The sequence below is a fragment of the Magnolia sinica genome, chromosome 10, assembly GCF_029962835.1.
Source record: "Magnolia sinica isolate HGM2019 chromosome 10, MsV1, whole genome shotgun sequence".
NCBI lineage: Eukaryota > Viridiplantae > Streptophyta > Magnoliopsida > Magnoliales > Magnoliaceae > Magnolia > Magnolia sinica.
The window spans coordinates 87828677-87856392 of NC_080582.1; the positions used below are offsets into that span (position 1 = coordinate 87828677).

The following is a 27716-nucleotide window of genomic DNA, read 5'->3' on the forward strand; positions in this document are numbered from 1 at the left end:
TTTTGATTAGTTAATTAAAATTAATTAAAAAAGTAGCCAATTCTAAAAGGTGGGCCTGCAGTTGAAGGGTTTGGGTAAAAAAAGGAAACAAATCGAGCAAAAGGTAGGCCCCACATGAGCAATTTCTATGGGATGTTAGATGTGATTTTCAATATAGTCACAGCATATTTATATTACTGAGTGGAATTTTGAAAATCTGCTTCCTTATGAATGGAGTACTTGGATTTCAGCTGCGTCAACTGACTGCTTTGGTTTTTACTGGCTCCTCCCCTCTCCTATGTTGTGCATGAGTAGCCCACTCTCATTTCTTGAAGATCCAACCTAGGAGCCTTTCTACAAAGGCTATGTGAGTCCCACTATAATGACTCTATAACATCCATCTCTACATCTGTTGAGCTTACCTCATTTTAGGACATCAGTCCAAATAAAAGGCAAATCTACTCAAGTGGGCCACATGACTTTAAAAAAGAAGAGTGGATGGATCATCCAACATTGAAGATCTTGTAGCCACATCCTCTCCTCCCATTTTCTCTCCCTCTTTTCTCTTTCCATTCCTCTCTTAATGTCCGTTGCACGTGCTACTTCCCCTAGTAATTATATATACAACATTCATTACTTGCATAAACACAAACACAATCTTCCATCTCATCCGTTGAACATATTACATTCATATGTTATCTATAGAGCTGTATGATCAATCTATCTTTTCTCCATCATGCATAGAGCTTGAAAGAGAACCATTGATGAAGTCAGTTGCAGGCTGCAATGGCTACTAAATATTTCTCCCATTTCCTTAATCGCAATCTCAAAGAAGCTAAAACAACATTTACAAATCAATTAGAAAGACTGCTTGCAACTGCATCACATAAACTTGAGGTATAGGAATGTGAAGTCCACTACAATACTTGCATTAATATAAATTAACAACATATTTATGAAACAATACCTTTTATTCTATGGTCACAAACAATCACTCAATTTCGTGTGTAGGCACTAACTCCTGCAAATCTTTCACCACTTGATTTACGGCATGAAGGGTCATTTTCTTTACCTGCTCCAATGCGAATTTGTGAGTTATTATTATTAAGTTTTTAACAAAGGATGTATGTATATTGTATGTGTGTCTATGTGCATATGCCCTTGGCTCTTTTATTTTGTGCCAATACGTACACAGGTTTTTCTTTTGCGGGGCTAACCGATCGATATGCAAATGAGATTCAATTGGCCCATGTTATTTTTTTAATGCATCATTAGAGAATATATTTATATGTGCATGAATGATAAAATGTGACTATTTAATTGGGAGAGATTGGCATACCTCTAATTTGTCTTCGTTGGCCTTGTGATTCCTAGGAAGTAGCCGGAGTTCCTCGGTTAAACGGATGCACTCGTGGAGGTTTTCAGGTGAAACAAAGTCGAGAGCAACCTTCGTACATGACTATAGAAGAGATGGAACAAACACAAGCATAAGAAGTTATAAAACACATAAAAATGTCAAAACCTTCGTACATGACTATAGAAGAGATGGAACAAACACAAGCATTAGAAGTTATAAAACACATAAAAATGTCAAAACCATGATATCATATTCATAGACAAACACAAGCATAAGAAGTTATAAAACATATAAAAATGTCAAAACCATGATATCATATTCATACACCTTGTTTTTTGTTGCATTTAACACATATGGGTCCCTGTTGGGATTTTAATCCCCATGCTTATAAGCTTCCATGCATAAAGGATCCATGTGGCTTTTGGGCAAATGGACCCCACTTAATGATCTCAAATTTTTTTGAATTTTTAACAAGTTACTACTCAAAGAAAACATGTGTACTTAAGCTATAAAATGCATTGCTTTTTTTCTTTTCTTTTCTTTCTTACAAAACCTTTTCAATCAAAATCCTTTTGAACTTAAGTGGGACATATTGAGTTTCAAGGGCAAAAGAATAGTCCCACTTGGGAGTCTTTGCGAATAAGAGCAGGTCACAAAGTAAGAAGTGCACTGGGCATGCTCTTGTTTCCTTCTCTTTTCGCGCCAAACCGCAAGTGAGAAATAGAAAATTCCAAATTGGGAAACAGATGGTTCTGTTTTGGAAGCAATCCCTCAGATACAACAACAAACAATTTCTTCAATTTAAGGACCGAAAATGGCTGTATACCTTTAGATTTCTCACTTGATGGGGGCATCCAGCAGGAATAAATACCGCCTCTCCCAGTCTTTGTTCGAATGTCCAAGCTTCAATTCCTATAGAAGAAACAAAACATGCTTTAATATGACTGTTAGGTTTCAATGCACAAGGGTGATCGTGAAGAAGGTGTGTACTAACCGAATTCCTCCTTGAGCTTCCTTTTATGCTCCAAAGTTAAATAGAAAGTCTGGTCATGAATGGGATGAACAACCTGTTCATAAATAATCACAGATCAAGAACATCATATTAATTTAGACGAATAATATCAATCCTCGGACAAAGGTTATGTATGCTTTGGTAATCTATGTTCTTGATTTCAAGGGCATCTCAGTTGATGGGCCATGCTCAAAAAATCTCCCAGGTTGGGAGATACTAGCCATTCACAAATTTCAGCTTCTTTTTTCTGTTGTTTCGTCACGGTTTTTTCGTTTTTGTTTTTTGGGTATTGACCCATCATCTATGGAGCCCATGAAATCAATGGCCTGAAATGTGGATACATGGGCCAACTAATACAATCTTAAGGCCAAGGATCATATAATTCTTCTTTCATCTGTTGTTACCTTCTCAACTGGAGAACAATGAATGTGCCTAAATTCTTTTGAGTGTTTTCTAAGGTAAGCTCGTAGCTTTGGTACATCTTGTCTTCGGAAAATGTCCCACAGAGCACCCCCTCTTTCTTCAATTCCTTCTTCTGGTGGAAAACAAGCAGAATCATTGTTCTTCTCCTCATCTGTTTCATGTGTATGGATATGTTCTCTTTCATCTTGATCTTTATGCCTCCTCTTCAGCATTTTTATGGCGGAATGCTGTCGGTTGGAAAGGTTCACTTCTGCAGTATGTGTCAAAACATTCACCTAAGCATAAAAAAAAGAAAAAGAAAAGGTTAAAAATAAAAAGAAAAAAGCTCACCAAGAGTACTAACTACAATGACATCTCAACCCCAATTTAGAAAATGATGAATGACCATGATCTCGCTCAAATTGTACGACATTTGCTAAAGTACAAGTAGCCCCATAACAGGACTCTAGTAAAGTTATGGAAGAGAAGACATACTGCATCTGACATATCGCAATGAAGCTTAGTTACAGAATCCCCGCGGCCGAGCTCTTCAGGAATGCCATAAGCAATATATGATTTTGGCCCCATGTCCGGCTTCAGGATTCCCTCTGGCATCTTTGTGGCAAGATTAAGAAGACCAAACTTAGGATGTGTATATTCCTGAAATGGCAACGAGCTGATGAATTCATCTCCGTGGCGTGGTAACCTCTCTTCAAAGAGATTAGAAGGGGGCCAGTCTTTCAGTTTGAGCATCTCTGGCCATAGATTTCTATGCATTCGCCCTTCCGTATATCCCTTGAAAAATTTGTGATTATTAATTTCTACCTGCATTATAGTAACCAGATTCAATAATTGAGAGATATAAATCACACAAGCATAAAATGGCTACGATGCGAGTATGGGTAGTTCAGGTTCGGGCATTACTAAATGGGCCAAGAATTCAAATCGAGACCAGCAACTCGATCATGAACATTTACTAAATGGTGTAGAATTTAAGTCGGTGAACGGCCCAAAATAGATCATTAGCCCCAATTCCAACTTCAGTCATTCCAAAAGGCTTCATTTTCAGACCCTTTAGTATTATTTAAAAATATTGATGATTAAAGCTTTTCTATAATCTTTATATAAGTGGGTCATCATGGATCATGTTATGGTTCAAAATATCGTTTTCAGCTCCTGACTCATCCACAACCAATACCGAGTTAGATTACCAAAATTGAGACAGCTTATCCACTAAAAAGGATTCTTGGTGCATACAAATTCCAAATAATAAATCCCACGATAAGTGCAATGCACAAAAGCAAATCTTAGTTATCTGAAATGAAAAAAAAGAAGAAATAAGAGTAAAATAATTAGAGAACTAACCTCACACCAAACCAAGCAGTCAATGGCCTTCACTTCGAGCTCCTTGTTAATTTTCTTCGAATTCATCTTACCACTCAATGCACGCCACATGACCATCGGCTCCCAGCTCAAGCCACTGGCAAGTTCAACCTCATTGCGAACAATTACTGGCTCGCCTTTAATCCAATGGCTTTGAAAGTGCTCTAGACCTTCATCTTTAATGTCGCCTGAAGTCGGACAATACACATAGTTGTCATCTGAACCTTCCCTCGCAGCTGCTTTCCGCAAATCCTTATTACTCCTGCTACTATGGCAACTGCAGAGCGAAGTATCAGCAACTCCTATAAATTCACAGCTTTGGGCTGCTACTTCCTTTGCCTTTTTTTCCATATCAGAAATCCAGTTTCTAGGAAGAATGTGCTTCAACTCCAAAAGGGAGTCTCTGCAGCCACCCATCTCCTTTGGGGGGCAACGGACGCTGCCATTGTGGTCGGCCTTCCATTCAATCGATGGCTCGTGATGACCTGAAGAGCTATCTGGGAGTCCCACTTCTATCATAGACTTCGGAAGGGGATCTCCGCCGTGCACATAATCTATCCCTCTGTCGGGAAAATGCCAAGTGATTTCCTCACCACCTCCCCTTAAACAGCCTTCGCGGATCTCCTGGCAGCAGCTAAGGCATAGTTCATAGGAGCATTTCGGACAGCTTCTATGCAAATCGGCAATGGACGTCTTGCAGTTGTTACTAAACCAAAAACCACATTGAAAATGCAAGCAAATAAGGTACAATGTATGACAAAAATAAAACTACAAGGGCCTATTTGGTTGCCACCTAAAAAAAATGAGTTCATCTCATTTCAGCTAAGATTAATTATGTATTAGAGATCACGGTTTAGGGGTGTGTTTGGTTGCACCAAATTTCATGAAAGACTAATTAATCATGAAATATCAAGCAATTTCTGTGATACTTAGTACAACCAAATGCAACCTTATATAAATTACTGGCTATATTTTTAATACCTACCAAAAACTTGATCTCTAAGACATAATTGCAATTAAATAAAATGAAGTGAACTCATTTTCAAGTGGCATCCAAACAAGCTCTAATCTACCTATAAAGTAAAGAGAAATGCTTACCAGTACACACGCTCATCATCGAAAGAGATCGCCTGTTGTAATTCCATTTCGGTTGGTGATGACAATCCTACCAGAAAAAAGCATCTAGTTATTAAAATGTCGGAAGAAAATGTAGAATTCGTAACAATGACACCCTCACCCAAGAAATTTTTGGTACCTCGAATCTTAGCCTCCAACTCCATTTCCATAATTTGTTCTTGATGAATCTGTTTTAGAAAAGGGAGAAGGAAGCGTAGCATATAATGGGCATGTATGATTTTCTCCTCTCTACTTACTTCCCTTTGCGGTTTCTGTGACAGAAGAAGGTATTAGACTGCCTTATAAAACAAAAAAAAAAGGAAAAAAGAAAAAAAGAAAAAGAGCTAAGTATTATGTGATTTGAGATACAATGAAAGATCATCTTATCCTTCCAAATTCTAATTAAAAAAATAAGTATTATGTGATTTGAGATTCAAGGAAAGACCATCTTATCTTTTGGCACAACAAGGACACGTGCAGGCTACCTTCCTGAAACTTAATCCATTAATCCAAACATGCCCCATTGTTTGATTATCCAACCAATGGTATGTCGGATCATTCCAAAGCCCCAATATCTTCCCCATCAGATGATTCTAACTACAACAAAATGGTCCATGCATGAGTGTCCAACTGAAATATGAGATGATCCAATGGGAGAGATTTTGGGGCCCACCATATGTACAGTGTGGATCACCAAAATGGACCCCAATGTGCATTTTTCTTCTTCTTTATATATATATATATATATAAAACAATGTGCATTTTCTTTGCATTTAATGAAGTATACATTGCCTCTTTTTGGAAAAAAAAAAAACTAAAACAGAACAAAAGGCATATACCCAAATCTCAATTTTGATGGTTATCCAAACAAACCAAGAATTAAAATCATACCTTGACAGTCACTGCTCTAAGCAAGCATTCATTGCAGTTGCAATTCCCACGACAGACTGGGCAAGCGGCTGCAATCTCCTCCTCTGAAATCATCGGATACCTACAATCAAATAGAGAAAAAATTAATAATTAGAAGATTGCATTCAACATCCTCATCGAAACGGATTCAAATAATGCCATGATTATTATGAATTTACAGAATTACCATTGATGTATACATTGCATACAAAATCTTCTCTTTTTACAGTTGAGGCATGGAACAACACTCCTATCACATTTCCTACATTGATGACACATCTTTCTATCTCCTTCCTTGGATTGTGGCAGTCGTCGCCGCTGAAAAACCGGAAAAAAAAAAAACCATCTCGAAATTAAAATTTTTAAATAAGGAATACTAGTCTAACTCATCAAACATTTACAATCCTTCAACTGTATACTAGATATCAATCATATCCATTTGAAAAGAAAGCTTATAATTGATGGGAGATAATCAAATAGAGATGAAAATAACAATGCCGACCTTGCTCGCAACACTAGCAAAAACTCCATCGGTGCAATCTCCGCTGCCATCGGTCGAGATAGTAATTAAAGAAGAAGAAGAAGGAGAGATATCCTCCTCTTTCTTCTTCGCAACCTTTTCCATATGCTTTGACGGAGAAGTCCGTTGTGGCTCATCATCTTCCTGCTCTTCTTCTAAATCTTTATCTTGCAACATCAGTAGATGGTTTTCCCGTCTCCCCTTTGGAATCCATTCTTCGTCTTCATTGTCTGAAAGTCTTTTCTTGTTCTCTTTTATGGCCAATGGATGGTTTTCTGACATCGTGATCTTGATGGTCCATGGCCTTTCCGGGTCGATCGAAAGAATCCATCTACCTTGCTTATGCTCTGAAAGCCTTGGTTTTGAACCTTCAGCTGCTGGTGGTGAGAGAAGCTTTTTCGAGTTCCTGTTTTTAAAATTCTGTTGCCTTTTCATCGCCATGTATGGAGTCCAATTATCTTCATGGTGTGGATATCTTAGCTTCTTCTGCAGCTGATTCTGACATTCTTCTTCTTCTTCTTCTTCTTCTTCTAGTCTGGATGTAATGTCATTCAGTTTTCTTACTGTCCGTCGCCTTTTTGTCCCGACGTATGGAGTCCAACTGTCATCTTCATGGTGTGGATTTCTTAGCTTCTTCTGCAGCTGATCCTGACATTCTTCTTCTTCTTCTTCTAGTCTGGATGTAGGGTCATTCAGTTTTTTTACGGTCCGTCGCCTTTTCGTCCTGACGTATGGAGTCCGTCGACTGTCGTCTTCGTGGTGTTGATTTCTGCTTTTCTTCCGTCGTTGCCTCTGACCTTCTTCTTCTTCTTCTAGGCCGTTGTTTGCGATGAATGGAGGTGATTCGTCGTCATCGTCGGCCATGGTTGGTAACATTGTCAGTGTATGTGTATCTGAAACAGGAAGAAATCTAGCATCATCTCTCTTATAGGATCTTAGCCCTACGTTACGTAGGAGAAGCAAGGTTGCTCTAACCCAAAGGTTATTGGAGTCACCATCAGTTTCCTGGAAGCCAATGGGCCACACCACACGGAACAATGGGGATGGGAAAACACAGTTTTAATATCTTCTTCTTCTTCTTTTTTCTGGCCCACTGTTATGTTTAGTGCAATCCAAACCGTCGATAAGGTTATTCATACATGGATGGATGAAAAAGAATAGGAAGAAGAACATATTAACCTGATTTAAAACTCTGTGACCCATATGAATGTTTCAATGGTGGGAGTTCAATCCCAATGTTTCCTATGGTGTGGGGCACTTCAGCAATTTGATCTGCCCAATTTTCAGGCCCATGCCTTATTTTAAGGTGGCGAAACTGATGGACGGAGTGGATGCCACACGGATGTTGCAGTGGGCTCCACATTACAGGAAATTCACGTCCATTCCAGGCTTTCCAGAAAATATCCCCGGGTGAGGCCTGATGGTGGAGCCCACAGAATGATCCATTTTTTTCAGATCCAAATCTCAGGTGGACCACACTAACTGGATGTACTACAAACACATAAAGGTGGGCCCCACATTCATGTACTACAAATACATAAAGGTGGGCCCCACGGTCAGGGTCGCAAATTGTTGAAGTAGCTAGATATAGTAACAAGAAGAAAAACGCTTAGAAATTACCTCTCTGCGTTCTCGTCTCGACCACTTCCACGACGGAATAAAAAATAAAGAAAAAAATCAGTCCATTTAAAGGACGCGGATCTCCTGCGAAAGCCTTTCGCAGGACCGGGAAGCTAAGTGGGGCCCAACTTGATGTTTTTGAGAAATCTAATCCGTCCATCCGTTCTGAGAGGTCATTTTAGTCAATGAGACCAAAAACTAGGTGGATCGAAAGTTCAATCAGGGCATACGGGAGGGAAAACTGGTACCGTTGAAACTTTCCTGGGCTTCACCTAATGTTTATATGGCATCTAAACCGTTTATAAAGTCATTCCTACTTAGATGAACAGAAAACACACACACAAAATCATGATACAAAACTTTTGCGGCCATACGAATGTTTCAACGGTGGTCATTGAATCCCTACTGTTTACTATTGTATAGACCACTTGAGTTTTGGATCCCCCTCATTTTCAGTTACATATCCTAAAATGATCTCGGAAAACGGATGGACGGATTGGATTCCTGAAAAACATCACAGAGGGCCCCACCTACCTTCCCAGGCAGGAACTTCCCGCGGAAGGCTTTCCAGGAAATTCGCATCCTTTTTTTACGGAGTATCTCCATCGTATCGCATACCATGTCTTGACTTGCTCTGACTCAGCACTATGTGGTATTAATATCAATCAGATCCACCCCGTCCATCAGATGAGCCACCATATTTTTACTGTTGATCCTAAAAATCAGTAGGATGGAGACCGTAAGTGGGCTACAACATAGTTAACAGTGTAAAATGTAGCGGCGAAAACTGGGAGCTCTCTCTATTACGCGTGTACAGCCAGACACATACATCCAATGTGATTGCACTTGAAACTTTTCAGACCCTAATTTCAATGGATGTGATCGTGGGGCCATGTGAAACACGCTGTGGACCAATCCCATTCAATCGTACAAAGTACATGTGTATAAAAGGAATAAAAGAATACTAACGTACGTTTTTATTATGCGTATAATATACTAGTAATATGCATACATACTAGAGAATTTTTTAGCGGTAGATCTTGATGATATTTTTCCCCAACGGATATAATCGAGTAGCAAACCCGATGGACGGAGTGGATTTTACATATACAAAATTGTGGGCCCCACAGAGCTTCGATGTTTTACGCGTAGATATTGCAGACCATTCCAGTACTCCAGGTTCCGTTTCGAGCTTATACCGCCGCGGGAAACGGATTGGCTACTCACCCTCCCAATATGATCTATGTGTCTCATCCATGCCGTCCATCCGTTTTTACAGATAATTTTATTATATAAAACCAAAACTGAGGTAGATCAAAATCTCAAGTGGGCCACACAGTGTTGATTGAACTCTTATCATTAAAAACTTCTTGGGACTACAAAAGTTTTGAATCAAGCTGATATTTGGTTTTTACCCACATCCAGGTTGTAGAACCTAATCTACAGGTTGTATGTCAAATAAACATTACAGTGGGCCCTAGGAGGTTTTTAATGGCAGACATTCAATCACTACTGTTATAACATGGTGTGGTCCACCTGACATTTTGATCTGCATAATTTATGGAATACGGTATTAAAATTATGTGTAAAAATGGATGGACGGTGTGGATAAAACACATAGATCATGGTGGGGCCCACAGAGCACCGACCACTAGCCAATGAGCAGCCAATCCGTTTCAGTTTATACGTTGAAGAAGTGGGGTCCACATTGTCCATATTTAGAAAAAGTAAAAATAGAAAAAAGAAAATCAGCCAAAATAGAAACTGAGATTTGCCACATGCAAATCAAGGGTGGACCCACCAGAGTTTTGGATCGTTTGGATTATGATGAGATTTGGTCTTTTTTTTCTTTTTTTCTTTTTTTTTTCGTTCATCCCTATGAGACAGATCTGGATGGGACATGATCTCGTGAAATTGATGGACGGAGTGGATGTAACGGACATCGCCATGGCCCCCTAATAAGTTAGCATGGGTGTATAACGGGTCGGGTCAAGCTCGGCCCGCATCGTTTAACATAGACCCGAGTCCAGGCGGCGCCCGTGCCCGAAATGTTTATGGCGGAGCTCGAGTGTTTCTCAGATTGGGGAGAGAGATACCTGTTTAAGGCAAGCTGCTGCAACGGCCACAATGCCGTGTGGTTGGTCCGGTTGGCGAGAATGGCGTCAGATTCAAGGTGGATTCCGGCGAAAATCTGACGGTTTGACCGGAGGCGATAATCGGAGCTTGTAAGATGAGAGAAAGAGAGAAATTTTTGGTTGGAGGTTAGAAGATGAGGGGACGGTGGGTTAAGAAAAAGAGAGAGAGAGAATGGGTTGGGAGAGCGGTTGCCGGACAAAAGAAGGATTCGGATTGCGTAGAGTATCGGAGCTGTATGCTACTGGAAAAGCTCTGTGGGCACTATCATGATTTTATGTGTTTTATCTATACCGTCCATCAATTTTTCCAACTCATTTTAGGGCATGTGACCAAAAATGAGGCAAATTCAAATTTTAAATGGACCACACTACAGGAAACAATGGTGATTTAATGCTCACCATTAAAAACTTCATAGGGCTCACTGTAATGTTTATTTTCCATCCATCGTTTAGGTCACACGGATCCGGTTGAAGGGAAAATACAAATATCAGCTTGATCCAAAACTTTTGGATTCTCAAAAGTTTCTAATGGTGGATGTTTAATTACCAATCTTTCCTATGATGTGGTCCAACTGAGAATTGGATCTATCTCTTTTTTGGAATCAGTACATAAAATTAGATGGAAAAGTGTATGGACGGCGTGGATAAAGCACATACATTATGGTGGAGCCTGAGGGGCTGTTGTACGTGGTCCAAAATTGACCCGTTTTAAAAAACGGGCTTTTTAAGTCCAAGGCCAGCCCTTGGGCTTATACTGCAGCCCAAGCCTAATTCCATACAGGCTAGGCCCAAAAGCCCAATAGGCTAGTCCGGCCTATTAACAACCCCACATAGTACCTTGGACTAGTGTCCTCTACAACACTTGTTTCACCCATGGAGTAAAACACCCAAGCTCTGATTAAATCCAATCCGTTCATCTGATCCTAACTTTAGTTATGGGCTGTGGGGATAGAAATCAACTAAATCTAACAGTCAGGTGGGACACACGAAGGGGAATAATGGGGATGGAATGCCAACCATATATTTGCAAGTGGGTGTAGCCTCCAGCGTGTTCTCACAAGATACCTTATCCTGGATACTCTACAATGGTGTTGTAGGTAGCATGGAAAACACCCAAGTGGACCTGCCATATTGTATATATATGTAAAATCCAATCCATTCAATATGTCCTGTCTTCAATTTTAAGCACTGAGTGTTAAAATAGTGACACTAAAATTACTATGATTTTAATCACCTTTTAATTTCATATAAGTTATACTATAAGTAAGCAAACAAGGCGAAGTATTTATGGACTATTTGAGAGGTATTTTAGGTATTTCATTAATGAAAAATGGGATTTCTACGTTGAGTCATATTTGGAAAAAAAGAAAGAAAGTAGAGTTATGAGTTAGAGAAGACTTTTTTTTTAATTTTCTTACAAAGGAGAAGGTTTTAAGTGGTGTTTTTCTTCTTAATGGCAAGATTTAATATTCTAAAGCTTTTTCTCAATAGGTGCTTCAAGATCTTCTTTTATAGGTGTTCAAGTTGAAAAGATTTTCTACTAGCATATGGAATTGTGAAGGGTTTTCTTTTTGAGCTTGGATTCAAATGAGTTTTGTTGTGCTCTTGAGTAATGAACTCTATGCCTTGCTTTTTGTAATCTTTTATTGTTATAGTGGATTATTTCTTTGCAAATTGCTTGTGAATGTAGCTCGAGTAGTAAACCACATATATCTTGTATTTCTGTTTTGTAGTTTGTGGTTGGTTTCATATTAATTATCTTCTTTTTATTTATTGCAATTGATCCTTCTATATATTATGTTATTATAATCAAATGGTATTTAATTTTGATGGCTTGTTGTTTGGGCGGTGGTTCTAGTTGTATTAAGTGGTCAGTTATAGTTCTAGTTGCTTCAAGCGATATAAGAGATCTTGGGTTTGGATAATAAATTAGAAGAGATGGTTAATATTAGATTGGATGTGGAGAAATTTGATAGGTAAAAAAATTTTGAGTTTTGAAAATTAAAATTCAAGATTTGTTAGTTCAACAAAGACAACACATGGGATTGCTCAGTAAAGCAAAGAAACCTAAATTTATGACTGATGATGATTATGACGAGATGGATCTCAAGGTATTGCCAACTATCCGCTTGTGTTTTACTGATCATATTTTATTTAACATAATTAGCAAGAAGATGACAAGCTAAAAAGCTTGTATCAAACAAAATCTCTTATGAGCTGAATTTTCTTGAAGAAAAAATTATATGCTTTAAAGATGAAGGATTGTATAAAAAATTTGAATAATCTAAATGCATTCAATAACATTATCTGTCAACTCAAAAGCATAGGTGTGAGAATGGAAGATGAAGAAAAGGCAATAGCATTATTATGTATATTACCAAAGTCTTATGATAACTTGATTACATCATTAAGTTATACCAAAGAAGATTCACTTAGTTGAAATACAGTTTGTAGCGCATTACAAGTCAATAAATTTTAAAAAGAATGCATTTTTGAAAAGTTCAAATGGTTTGGAAGTGAAAGCTTTTATGACAAAAGGAAGGCCCAATGACTATATTGGCAAAGCAAAGAATTCTGCAAGAAGCAAGTCGCGGAGCCATTCAACATCGAGGGGTGTCAAATGTCCTTGTTGGGTATGTGGCAAGACCGGTCATTTGAAGAAAGATTGTTAGAAAATAAAAAAATAAAAAATCGAAAGAATTCAATTCAAATAATGACGATCAACTTTCTAAAATTTAGGAATAAAGCCAATCAAATAGAAATGTCAACATCGACGTCCATTGAAAATGAGATGGCGATGGTAGGTTCTCACCCGTCATTTTATCAAAATTGGATACTTGATAGTAGTGTCACTCATCATGTGTCCTCATTGATTGTGGTTTAACACATGAATTACAAGAGGGTGGTGTTGTATCAATGTGAAATGACTCAACTAGCACAAAAGTTAGGATTCGTTGGATTGAAGATATCTGATGGAATGAATAGAAGACTTGAAAATGTGACTCATGTGTCAGGACTTGAAAGAACTTGATTTCATTATCTAAATTATATTTAGATTGTTGTAAATTTATAGGTAGAGTTGTACACAAGCTGAGTTAGATCGGTTACCTCGCTTGACTCGACCTGATTCGAAACTGGGCTTGAGTCGAATCAAGCTAATTTTTTAAGCTCGAAACAGAGTCCAAGCTAAACTCAACTTGGCTCGGCTTAGAAATTAACTCGAACTTGACTCAGTTCAACTCGGATCCAGTTCACTTAATATAAATATTTTATTAATATTTATATATTTAAATAAATTATATATTATCATTATTATTATTATTAAAAACCCTAAAACCTAAACTCGAACTCGACTTGAAAGATCGAGCTTGAACTCGTCTCGAACTTGGCTCGAGTTGGCCTGAGCTACTAACCAAGCCGAGTTGAGCTGACCAATTAAGCTGAAAGGCCGAGCCAAACCGAGTTCGAGCTGAGGTAGCCTGCTGGCCGAGCCAAGCCGAGATAGGCCAAGCTTGACTTGGTTGGACTTCTATACAACTCCGTTTACAAGGAAAGTGGGAGTACTTACCGTCTCCAAAGAAGCACACGTGTTATTGTAAAAGCCATCAAGTTGTTAGGAAGTATAATGACAAATGACATGGCAAATGCAGTTTTTGAAAATGGTGAACTTTCATTGCGGTCACGGCACAAGAGGTAAGGTCATATGAGTGAATGGTGTATATAAGTGTTGGAAAAAAGAAATTTAATGTTGATGATGAAGTTTAGTGAAATGAAATTTTATAAACATTGTTTTTATAAAAAAACAATATATGCAAAAGTTCTCAAAAGGTAGTCACACATGCAAATGCATGATTGATTACATACACGTTGATGTGTAGGGATCGTCACCAACTACTTCATATGGTGGTGCATTATACTTCGTCTCATTCATTGATGATTTTTCATAAAAAAGAAAAAGAGAAAAAAGAGTAAGGATAAAAACATTAAAGTCCAAGAGCGATGTGTTCATGATTTTCATGCATTCCAAGACCGAAGTCGCTGCATCAAGACTCTTAGGATGGATAATGGAAATAAATTTACTTCAAATGAATTTCTCAAGTTTTACAAAAATGAAGGAATCAGATGACACTTTACGGTTGTCTACACTCAACAAGATAATGTGATCCATTTGAGTCATGGATCTACTTGATTTTTTACTGCATGAACTAAAATCAGGTATAAAAAGTGATGGACGGAGTCGATTATACATTTAAAACATGGATTAAGTGGATTTCACAATCTCACTCCCTCTTCCATAAATTACTACAATGCCCATATTCTAAGTCAGAAAAAGGATAATTTACAAGTGTCTTTTAGTCAAGTAAAAACGGTGAAAAAATAAATTTTAAAAAATGACAATTCTTAAAATTATTCTAACTTTTGTAAGTAGTATAGATATAAACATAGATTGATGATTTGATGAATAATAGGTGGATAACCGCAATTACATTATAATAATAGGTGTTTGCCTATAATTTGTCATTTATATGAAAGGATGGTGAGGGTGAGTGTGAGTGTTGTTTAGGGTATAAAATAAAGGAAGACAAAATCATAAAAAAGGTGCATGAAATTACATTTTCAAAAACATTAATCGAGATCCATAGTCTTTAAAAGACTAGAGCAAGCTTCCTTCCAAGAACTATTTAATTGCGATGTAGAGATGGTCTTATAATTTAAGCCATCCATAGTTTCACCACTACCATAGATAAGGGGTGGATGCCTATAAGTTCTATTAATTATAAAATGTTTATAGGTAACTTAAGACTAGTTTGAATGCCTATAAATTTTTTAAGTTGTAAGTGACTTATAAGTGAAAATCACTTGAAGTTTATCTTGTTTGGATGTAAGTTGTAAGTCAGTTATAAATAGGTTAGTTTTTATGTTTGAATAAATTATAAATTAGTTACAAGTAAAAAGTTGTATATTCACACAAAGTTATCAGCACAAATATACCATTTTGTTAAGTCCATTTAAATGAATATTTAAATCATTTCTCGAAGGTTATCCTACTTGAATATAAGTTATAAGTCAATTACAAATAAGTTAGTTTTTATGTTTGGATAAATTATAAGTTAGTTACAAGTAAAAAGTTGCATATTCACACAAAGCTATCAGCACAAAAATACCATTTCGTTAAGTCCATTTAAATGAATATTTGAACCATTTCTTGGGTAAATCAATCATCAAGTAGGTCATAAAAATGAAACCATGAATTTAAAATACATATAATATAGAAATCTTGATAATGCTAAGAAACTAAAAAAAAAAAAAAAGAATCAGTAGCTTGGTACACTCATCTGCACCTCACAGGATATGGAGAAGCATTTTACAATAGCGTTGGATTAGATAATCGGACGCCTGGTTAGATACATCTCTTTATAATAAACAAGCACTATTTGACTCAAAATATTAGTCAGACCAAAATTTTAATAAGCTAAGTTGATCATCTAATCGATCATCATGGCCAACATCTACAATATAGATGATCCCAACCATCTAATTGGTGGCTTGTAAATAAACAAATGCAACACATCAGATAGGGCCATGTATACTAGAGTTCAGATGAATAATGTCATAATACTTTAACTAGAATTCATGGCTCCCCAATCCAAACTATTCACTTGATGGGCCCCACTCAGATAGGGCCATATAAAAGTCACATAAAAGGAGAAAATATACCAATTGCTTCAAGAACAAAAGGTTGTAAGGGACACATGGACAATCCAATCAATTGATCTGGACGTTTCTATCAAGTTAAACCCATAATTAATGAACCACTAAGAAAAAAAATCAGAAAATGACACGGTCAAATAATTGTAAACAACTCCTTTGATTGTATGCTCCTAAACATATCATCTATGGATTGAAAAACCAGTGGCTACAAGAAAGAAGGCCAAGTTCTAGATCTGCGCCATCCATCAATTTTTTCAGCTCATTTTAGGGCTCAGGCAAATAAAAAAATTTTAAAGAAAAAAGAAGAAGAAGAAGAAAAGAAGCAGATCTAAATCTTATGTGGGCCACACTACAGTAAACAATGGTGATCGAATGGCCACCAATAAAACCTCTTGTGTGCCACGAAAGTTTTGGATCAAGATGACATTTATATCTCACCTTCATCCAGGTATGTGTGATCTTAACAACTGGTTGGATGGCAAATAAACATTAAGATGGGCCCCGGGAAGTTTTTAATGGTGGACATTCAATCACCACTGTAACCTGTGGTGTGGACCTGTGGTTCACTTGAGATTCGGATCTGCTTCATGTTTGGGCCTAGGCCTTAAGATGAGCCGGCATGATGGACAACATAGATATACCAAAAGATACATTAAAGTGGGCCCCACTGTCACGGCCTAACTAGATGGACAGATTCAAATAAAAGAAAAGAAATCATAACCTTAATTGCAAAGAGGTGTGGGAAGCATAGATCAAAGCTATGGAGAATGTCCCTATTGGCTGTTTGGCGGGCCGTGTGGGAAGAAAGGAATGGAAGGTGCTTTAATAATACTTCAAAATCAGTGGAGACTACAATTCTTAGGGTGATTCACCTAATAGTCGAATGAGTCTCTTTTGTCTATGAATTCAAGGATTGTAATTTGCTCCTTTTCTTTTCTTATTCAATAAAATTATCTTGTTATCCTTCAAAAAAAAAAAAAAAACTTAATTGCAAAGAGGGTGAGAGGGTAGCACAACAACCCTAATGAGAGAGAGAGAGAGAGAGAGAGAGAGAGAGAGATTATCAGAGCATTCGCTGTAATGGAGGTGCGTTTTCCCCCTTTTTCCTCCTTTCAAAAATCAGACCATTGGCCTGTAAGTCACTTACAGGGAAGTGACTTCTCAATCCCATCCTCTTATAGTTTTTTGGAAGATTTGAGTATAAGTGACTTACAAGCTGTAAGTAACTTACAGGTAAATTTTCTCCCCCAAACACAACCTGCAAGTCACTTACATTTTAACCAACTTATAGGCATCCAAACAGGCCCTTAGAAGTGGCAGTCGGACTGAAATTTCACCTGTAAGTGACATGCGACTTTTCAATGCATTTGAAATCTGGAGAAAAAGTAATGATTTCACTTACCTGCTTACCCCAAATGACACTTCCATGATGATCCTGACCTTTGAATTGAATTTGTACCACTGAAAATTTTCTTTTCATTATTCTATATTCACCTAAAGAGATAGCAAGGCTCAACAATCATAGTTCATTTTAAGTTTCTTATAATGGCCTGTATGAGAAATCACCGGACCACTTACAATATTAACCCCCCTGGACAGCAAAACACCCGGATCCTGAATTGCAATGGTGTCAAAACAAGCTTATCACTCAGTGCTCAGAATCACTCCAAGTGAGCGAAGATTATCTGTGGAAATCATCAAAGATGATTCAACTAAGCTGAAAGAAGAATTCTTTAGTTTCAGAGCTCGGAATCAGTCCAAGCTATGTTTGGTTGCACCAACAGCACAGGTGTGCCCGATACAGACCATTCACCAGGTAAGATCCACAGAAAATGCCCCAGCTCAATAATCAGGCCAGTCCACAACCATGTTGGTCACACATCCACTAATGTGGTGGCCACCTGATAAGTGGGCTAGACTGCGTATGCAGCTGAGTGCACCTCATGAATGGCCTGTCTTGCCCACTCGTACCTGTAAAACAAGAAGCTTTGTTGCAGGATCCTTCTAAATAGGTGCCTTTCCTGCTTCTAATTGCAATCCAGATCATGCTCCTGCTTCCTGCCTATTTATATCTGTTTGCATTTTGAAATAGATGCTTCCCCACTCCTGCAGCGGAATCTGTTGCTGTTTTACTTCACACTTCATGCAACTATAATAAGTAGATGGAATTCAAAATTCTCATTGATTGAACATATAAAAATACTACAATGTCAGAACTTATACAGATCAGCTTCGTCCACAGGTCGTTTCCCACCTACATTTATTGTGGAAAAGGACTTCCTCTGCTGGGGTTCAATGTCAGGTGAAGAAGGGCTATACAGATCAGAGTCTATAGCCGTCTCGCTTTTGCTCCTTCCATTTGGTGGTTTTGCTCTGAATTGCGCATCATCTCCTCCACATCCATTCACTGGTTTTGCTGGTTTTTCTGTGTGTTGGGCATCCTCTCCTTCACAGCCATTCTTGCTTGTTTGCTTCTTTCCTTCTGCAGATTTATCTGTTGGGGTTTTGGGAACCTCGTAAAGCGTGACACTGCTGCCTCCGCCCTGGAGCAGTGCTTCCTCTTGGAATGTCTCCAGGATCTCCACCACCTGGTTCATGGTGGGCCGCCCTTTGGGGTTTTGACTAAGGCACTGGTAGGCCAGGTGTGCCACCTTTTGGGCAGCTTTCGATGAGTACTGGCCTTCCATTCTTGGATCCAAGATCCTCATCAACTTCCTGTTGTGGCTTAGGAGTGGGCGGGCCCACTCGACCAGGTTGTGTTCTCGGCTTGGCCGGCTTTTGTCCATTGCTCTTCGCCCGATGAGCATCTCGAGGAGCACGACTCCAAAACCGTAGACATCACTTCGAGCTGTAAGATGACCTGATCAAATGAATTAGATGGATTAGATCATAAAATACCAATTACTAGAGAAGCAATTATGTTTAACATCGAAAGGGAATGATCAGATCTCCCAAGTAACTCAGCCGGACAAGATGCTCTTCCGCCCAAAGCAATTTAAGGATCCAGATAATGATTTATCTGAGAGGTGTCGCTGTAATTCTTCAAAGAGCTCTTTAATGAAACTCTTGCACGAGGAGATAACAGGGTTTTCTTTGCAGCAAGTATCCCAAATGCCACACAGGTGGAAGATCCAGGACAGTCATCAGGAGGGATATGCCATGAACATGCTCTGGCCCAAAAGTGAGGCCAGTCCACTCATCAAGCTGACCACAAGCATGTATGAATAATGAACCATGAGAAAAATATGACCACCAGTCCATACATACATTTCTAAGCCACCTGATTAGTGGACCAACCTGATTATGAAATAAGAAAAACCCTAAATCACACACAAGCTTGTCCTGTTTTCACACTTCTCTTCTTTAAATAGGAGGTTCCTTCCTACACCTGGCCCAGTCCATCAGTCCCTTTAGCAGACTCACCTGTCATTACGTACTCTGGCGCTGCATATCCATAAGTACCCACAACTCGTGTGGAAACGTGGGTTTGGTCTCCCATAGGCCCATCTTTTGCAAGCCCAAAGTCTGAAAGCTTGGCATTATAGTCCTGCATGTTATAAATAATTATTTATCATAGAATAATGCAATGAGTTACCAATACTCCAATTCGAAACATGATATTTTGGATGAAGAGTATTAAAAAATCCCTCTTGAAAAAAATGAAATCAAAGTTGTTTCTACCGTTTATTGCACATGCTCAGAACTACTCAGGATTTCTTCACAATCACCAACCAATTGCCAATATTCTCAGTTGTAGAAAAAATGAGCTTTCCTTTTTTTTGTTGCATGTGCAGATTGATTAAATTGTTTGCACGGGGAAAGATTACCGTGCAGATTCATCTGATTTTTGTTTGCATACGGTGTTTGAACTTGATGTTTGGAAAACATAAAGGAGAGTAATTTGATACTCTGGCTATGTATGACGCTTGATATGCAGGCACTTAGAAATGGTGCACGTGGCATATATTAACTCAAATTAAACCGACTAAATTGTGGAACCACTTGTTTCAAAGTTACCCTCCTAATTGGTTGAACAATCCTAACCTCTCATTCATGGATAATTTCTGAAATAAGACCATGGATATTTTTCATTTCAAGTGTCCAATAAATGCCTATCAATCTAATATTCAGATAACCTGATAGAATTAACTTCTGGTTCATGATATGTCTAAAATGGTTAATTTGGTCAGTTTGGTTCAAATTACTTACACACCACGAGTGCAGTTTCTCAGTAATTTCTAAGTATCTGTGTATCACCCATCACACTGCCAGACTATCAAAGTATTTCTCAAATAAAAGGTCTAGAATTTCTGAAGTGTCATAAATGAAATGTACAACAGCAGAGATACTCACTGAATCCAGCAAGATGTTTGATGTCTTGAAGTCACGATAGATTATTGGCCTTTCTGCTCCATGAAGAAAGGCAAGCCCTTTTGCTGCACCCAATGCAATCTTCATTCTAGTAGACCAAGGCATTGTAAGGCATACTCCTGTGGATCGAGGAGAAATGGGCCAAATTAAACCAAGCTAACCATTTTGCTAGAACAGAACATTTCGTTCAATCAACCAATTTTCTTTGCATAATTGCCAAAAATTCTCATTTTCTCCCCCAACTACCCAACTAACCTTCAGAGCACAAAGCAAGAAATGTTGTTGAATGCTTAAAAGGAAAAGAAATTATCTCTTTAACTGTGAGTTTGGTTTCTTACGTCGGAAAAGGTGCTTTTCGAGGCTTCCACAGGCCATATATTCATAGACCAAAAGCCGGTGCTCATCCTCACAGCAGTAGCCAATTAATTTGACGAGATTTGGGTGGCTGAGCTGCCCAAGATAGTTGACCTCTGCCTGCAAAATAAAATTTTTAAAAAAAAAATGAAAAGAAAAAGAATTTTTAAAAAAAAAAGAAAAAGAAAAGAAGGGAAAAGATGGTGAATACAATCAGTACTGTTTCCATTGAGTATCAAATTATTACAAAAAATAAGCTTAAACCATGAGAATCCATACATCACTTATTGGTTTACCTATGACGAAAAAGGACAATCCATTACCGCTTCAAAGAAAAAAGAAAAAGAAAAGAAAGAACAGTCCAATTTTCATGCATTCCAAGTTGATCGGCAACATGGTTTTAAGACTGGCCGAATCAGTTGTGAATCGGACAACTGGACTCGGATTTGGCACTAACCCCACCAGGAGAGTTGGGCCGATACACTCCCAACTTGGGCAAATTGTGTCTTGACTCAAGACCAAATGAGTCGATCTGAGTCTCTGAAACCATTAAGGCTTCAAAAATTCCCATGGGGTAGTGCTTTAAACAGTAAGGCTTTAAACATTCCCATTCCCTTTCTTGATACTTCTGGGATTCAAACATCTTTCTTAGTTGTCATACCTATTCTCTGAGATAATTTAATAAAGCGGAAATGACCCAAGTAGGGTTTGCCCCACTCACATCCATTTGGGTCATTACCTCTATATTTAATTGAATGATTGCAAATCTGTCCAATTCAGCATCGAAATGCATCCTTAAGAACCAGCTGGAGTGGAGTGCTATAAATCAGTGTAGATGTTGTTTCATGAGCTTATTTTGATGAACCTGCCCTTGAAGCAGATGAATCAGTTCTCCATTCCTATGATTATCCATGACCATGGATACAATACCTTCATATAAGAAAAGAAGAATGGGAAGCGAAGATATTTGCAGAAACAGTATTCGTTAGAGAAGAAAATTACCAGCCATTCTCTATCACCCTGAAAACCCTCCGGATCAAGCTCTTTAACGGCAACTAGTGTGGACTTATAACCTGGCCTGACATTCTCATCTATAACACCTTTATAGACGATCCCAAACCCACCCTCACCCAGAATCTGATCTGGCCGGAAGTTCTTGGTCGTCAATTTCAGCTCGTTGTATGTAAAAATGTCGACATTGTATCCAGCACTCTGCCGAAAATCCTCAACATCTTTGGGAGTTGCCGGCACACTTACGGCATTGCTGATGTCGGAAGCAATCAGCTTGTTTGGCTTGGTGGGAGATGAAGCCACAAGACGGTCTACTTCAACTGAATTTGTTTTAAAGCACACCAAAAAAAAAAAACCGCACACAAAAATAAAAAAATTTTGGGCAGTTAGATAAGATCTGTACGACAACCATTCAGACAAAGATGATTACTATCAGTGCTACTACTATAACCACTGTTGTTACTAACAGACATGTTATGTGCTGACATGAAATGGATATGAAGATGAGAGGCAAGATATTCTTCAGTTGCTCGGCACAACCAATGAAACCATGCATCCCCAGTATGGTTTCTTGAATGTTATAAATTGGAGGAAAGTGCTTGTAGCACCCATAAAAAGGGTTACCCATGCCCACACCCAAAACTAGACTCACAGAAAGTGATGAATTATGCCCGCATCTTTCTGTATTTCCGTATTGAATACATAATGATGCACATCTGATACAGATGTCATGAAGGATATGGATACCAACACATGCGTTCTGTAAACATGTTTTAATGGCTATTGCCAATTCCCCTTGGTGACCCCTGTTGTTTCTTGAGTGTCTCAGATAACATACCCACCTATGTCAGTGCCTGAATCCGGGCTTTTGGAATATACTAATTATCAGGGCCTGTTTGTATTCCTGTTGTTTTATCTGGCAGAGCTTCCCAAGAGATTATTCTCAAAGAGCATTTTCCCATCATTTGAGTTTTGCCGTTAAGTATCCCAAAAAATAACAAAGAAATGCTAGTGTGGCGTCCCAACTCCCATGGTTCCAAATATCACAAAACAAAATGGTATTGTATTCGTACTGGTCAATGATCATGGCCGATCCATGATACAGGGGTGAAATGGCTTTATTAAAAAATCAGTGGATCACTGGATGTATCAGCCAACATTTGGTCCCTTTGATGATTTTTTGTCTTGAAAGGTGAAACTACCAGGGATTGCCCCTTTCGTGATTATTTTTAATTTTCTCCAATTTCATCTATTTTATATATGAAGACAAATAAGCCATGTCCAACTAGATCTAGGGCTATTTTGGAGATCAAAAGAAAAGATTTAAGAGTATGATTCAGCGAAACAAAGCGGGGCTGGCCCATATCGGTGATCAGAATGTAGTATCCTACAATTTAAAAGAATCACTAAAAATTAAGAACTAGCTTCCAAATACTTTAATGTCAACTATCAGTGTTCAAAGATTAAAAAACTCAATTTTCAGCATGTGAGACCCCGCAAAAATCCATGTGGTATTGACCATGCAATGACTAACAATTACTTGGTACTCAAGTAAGTTTATTTTGTGAACATACATGCTGCATGAGGATACTCATTGGCTGGGCGATACCATGAATTGTGATAGTACTTGCCCACTTGGTAGCAATGGCTCTCTAGTCTCTACAATCTATACTCTACTAGTCTATAGTTAATACATGTACTGATGAATACGATAGTTGACATATCATAGTATCATATTAATTTATAAGAATCATTAAAAATTTAAGGTCAAGGACTCAACATCTCAGCTTTCAACAGGTCAGCTCTTCTTCTTCTTTTCATTCTTTAAAAAAAAAAAAAAAAAATTATTCAACAGGTCAGCTCGACAATTACCAAAAAAGGGCCTCGCACAGCATTGGATACATGCCCAAAACACAAAAGAAAAGTGTATATTCTTGTCTTTCCCATTTTTCCCCTTTTTTCTGAATTTTTTTGTGGAAGATCTATTTGTACAAGCCAATACAGGTTTGACTTTCCATATCGAATCCACATGACATCAGTTCTGGGCTAGGCAGATACGCCTTTCAATACAGATATTTGGAACCTTGTTTGGCACCCATGGTCCTCGCTGGCTTCCCGAGGAAATTTTTTATTGAGAATGTTTAGCACAACAAGGCCTTATATCACCATTGTGTGACACTACTACAACTACTACAGCTACCACCTATAAGCTATGATGACCATGCTTTTGAAAACTGTTTACGATGTGGACATATTTGCTGTATCATAACTGTATTTGCTAGCATTGTTATCCAAAATGGGCTAAATTGGCCTGTATCAGCTGATACAGGCCAATATACCCCATATCGGCACCGATGTGGAACCGATACGGCCATAAAAGGGCCCATCTCAAAATAACAAAATGAAAATGAAAACTTTTCTTAGATTTTTCATTGGTTTCTTCATTGCAACCATAGGAGAATCTTAAAAATTCATTTTACTAGAACTAGGCTAATTTTGGGGACCATAGTACAAGATTTGCGTGATATTCAATGAATTGAAGTGGAATGAGCCATTTTGGGAAACATTTTAAAGGGGAAACTATCATTCACTTTGTTTTTTCATCTTCCTTTTGTTGTATTTCATTATAATAAGCCCTAATTAATAAAACAAAACCTGATTTGTGTTTGACTAGGGTCTATTTGGTTGACTTTTAGCATATCCAGCCAACAGACAACATTCTCATCAAAGAATGGTCTAATATACCACCAAATACATGTTATTATTATTTTTTAAAATAATGGATTTTGGTGTTTTACATTTTTTTCCTGTTTTATTGATAATTTCTCAAACTACTTTGAGCAAAGAAAATATTTCGTCTAATATATTGGTCTGAAAAGCACCTTATATATTATTTTTGGACCTGGTTGATACACCAACCTTTACAGTTATTTCAAACCTTGACAAAAATTGATACTACTATAACTATGATTGCCACTACTGCTACTACCAGTACTGCCTCTATTGCTGCCACCACCTCTACTTATAATATAGTACCTGTGCTACACTTATACAACTATGGACTAGTACTACGAATACCACCATCTTCGTGACAACAGGCTACTTCTCCCACTCCACATCACTACCTACTGCAACTACTACTGAGTCCTTTGGATGCCCGTACGTCTTTAAGTTTTGGGTGACTTACAATTGAAAGTCACTTATAGGGAAGTGACTTCTCACTCCAAAGCCCTATGAATTCCTCTCCCAAACACCACCTATAAGTGACTTACTGGTAAGTCACTTTCCACTTACAAAACTTACTGGCATCCAAGGGAATTACTAATACACCAAGATATTCATGACTTACAACTCAGCCCACATTTTAATGTTCAAATCCAACCGTCCAGTACACTTTTTAAGATTACTTACGACTTACAAAGGACATCTAAGATACCAAGATACTTATGACTTACCACCCACATTTTAATGTTCAAATCCAACCGTCCGGTCCACCTTTTAAGATACTTATGACTTACAACCCACGTTTTTATGTTCAAATCCAACCGTCCAGTCCACTTTTTAAGATACTTACGACTTACAACCCACATTTTAATTTTCAAATCCAACCGTCCAGTCCACTTTTTTAGATCAGGACAGAGATATTGGATCCTTGACCGGAGGCTTTGGACAAGATACTCAGCTTTTGGGTTCTGACTAGTGGGCCAGTAACTAATCTGGACCATTGGTAGGTTGCATCCCATCATGGAGCCAAAAAACCTCCCAGAATGGAAGACCCTGATAACTATCGTTGGGGGCCCTTTTGAATATGGACAGTTGCTTAACTTGTCTGTTTGGCCATCCATTTGCAGGCCCAATGGACTAGATTTTTTAAGGAATGCTCCATCAACTGCGGAAAACAACAGGCCAATGGTCTGGATTACACAAGCACATGTCCCAATTTTCAGAGCTGAAAGGCGGAGTAAACTATGTAAATAACGGGAATCTCAGGGTTAGTTCAGTAATTTGGACGGAGATGGTAGCGACGGCTGTCCAATGAAAGGACCGAATTACCCCTACAAATTCGACTGCTGTTCCAGAAATGTCGGGGACAAAACCGTCATATTCTAGTGAAGCAACGTGTTTGTAATGTCGAGGAGTTAAAACATTCATATTTCCAGAGCGTTGCCACCCGCGGCGCAAGATAGCATAGACCCCCTCTTTTCAGAAATATCCGGTGGCGTTCTCTCTCATGTCATCGGCATTTCCACTCGAATATTCGCATCCACAAAAGGAAAAATAGGAGATGAAATGGTAGCCCGCGAGACATGGAAATTAGAAAAACTACAGAGAAAATACAGTTCCGAGAGAGAGGGAGAGAGATCACCTGACTGCTTTTTAGAAGCAGATTGCGGCTCATCTACGGTAAGGCAGTTCCCCATGTATTTGATTCCCAGGCACGGTTTCAATCTCATCCCTCCATTGCCGGTTGGACGGTCCGGATTCTCCACAGCACGAAAGATCGCCACGCGAGTCCCACCTCAACGGAATTCCCCGATCGTTTTGTCAACCGATATTTCCTGTCGTTCTGATGATTACGACGATAAAGATCGGATCTTTTAGACTGTGGCAAGGAATAGATCCGACAGATCTGGGATTTTTCGGAGGATTTCCGTCAAAAGAGCCAGAAAATCTCGGGAAGTGGGTCAGATTCCGATCTGGATCGTCGGAGGAATGGGCTTTGGAGAGAAATGAGTCTGGGGAGGGGTTTTGTTTTTATGGCGATTTTTTCGTATGTGTAGCCGCCGAAAACGCCAAACCAGCTTCCTGGGATCTTTGTCCTACAAGGCAGGCGGGGACAAATGTCCCCGAAACTCGATAGATTAACGGAAATACCCTCTAATTATAGAACAGTGTTTTATTCATCCGGAGGCACAGCATTTTCGTGACGTCACCTTTTGGACCTTACACGTGGCACATATATATTATAATCCGAACCATAAATCCTGTGTTTATTGACAAAGATTATGCATTTGTGAAAACTGATTTGATTGAGAATGTCCTAACCATCTAATGAGTGGACCTTTTATCACTGGATGTGATTTTTTTGTTAGTGTCCAATTGTAGCCATCAATTAAAGTTTTGGATGTCCAAACAGTACTTGGATTGAAATAACCATTTCATATATGGAATGAACGGTTTGGATCTATTCCACGTGTTCTATGTGGGTAGCAATGGGACGGTGGATCTCATGCTTACAAGCGCACTGGATACCATTCGCGCGAGGATCAATTGAAGACGTGAATGGGGCTGATTTGGCGTACGTGTGAAACTCATGTGGACAAACCTTTTATCCCAAAATAAAGATGGTGCACTCATCATGTGGGTCATGCTTGTACTTAAATCTTGGCCGTTGGTATATCTATTTTTAACCCTTCACTCTCCTCGTAACAGTTTGATACATCCGATCAGTGATTCGCATTATTTATGGTATGCGGCATGTTTAAGGCCGAAACCACACCACATGATGAACGGCCAGGATTTCCCAGCCATGTAGAGCAATTCGCGTTGATAATCCGATCAGTGTGGCCCACCTGAATTTTAGTATAGTGCGATGTTTCGGGAGGCGTACCAGATGAATGGATTGGATGGCAGATAAGCAACACGGTGGGCTCCACAGGAAACTAATGGTGGGGGGTCCCCATCCCAACTTTTTCCTACGTAGTGGCCTACCCCAGTTTTGGACCTTCCTGATTTTTGGGGCTCTGAGTGAAAAATGAGGCACCACACGCGATGAACGGGGCAGATCTCATGCACGTTTCCCCCACGTGGCACTCAGCGGTAGGCACGCCCTCT

At 38.7% G+C, this 27716-nt stretch overlaps 3 protein-coding genes across 3 annotated transcripts; all 3 read right to left on the reverse strand.

The window, feature by feature from the left end:
* Positions 1-468: 468 nt before the first annotated feature.
* LOC131217672 (lysine-specific demethylase JMJ29-like) lies at positions 469-6348 on the reverse strand. The gene is made up of 11 exons (XM_058212634.1): positions 6338-6348; positions 6141-6240; positions 5389-5521; positions 5232-5298; positions 4116-4839; positions 3246-3575; positions 2753-3046; positions 2331-2403; positions 2163-2248; positions 1319-1438; positions 469-1051 (listed from the first exon to the last, which is right to left on the reverse strand). The coding sequence occupies exons 1-11, from the start codon at positions 6346-6348 to the stop codon at positions 971-973; spliced, it is 2019 nt and encodes a 672-aa protein (XP_058068617.1). The 3' UTR covers positions 469-970.
* Positions 6053-7167, reverse strand: LOC131257593 (uncharacterized). The gene is made up of 2 exons (XM_058258375.1): positions 6346-7167; positions 6053-6240 (listed from the first exon to the last, which is right to left on the reverse strand). The coding sequence occupies exon 1, from the start codon at positions 7117-7119 to the stop codon at positions 6631-6633; it is 489 nt and encodes a 162-aa protein (XP_058114358.1). The 5' UTR covers positions 7120-7167; the 3' UTR covers positions 6053-6240; positions 6346-6630.
* Positions 7168-18310: 11143 nt separating this feature from the next.
* LOC131217628 (probable serine/threonine-protein kinase PBL17) lies at positions 18311-26692 on the reverse strand. The gene is made up of 6 exons (XM_058212569.1): positions 26248-26692; positions 21873-22201; positions 20855-20990; positions 20499-20635; positions 19569-19692; positions 18311-19005 (listed from the first exon to the last, which is right to left on the reverse strand). Exons 1-6 carry the CDS (start codon positions 26333-26335, stop codon positions 18356-18358), a joined length of 1464 nt encoding a protein of 487 aa, XP_058068552.1. The 5' UTR covers positions 26336-26692; the 3' UTR covers positions 18311-18355.
* Between the last annotated feature and the right edge of the window lie 1024 nt (positions 26693-27716).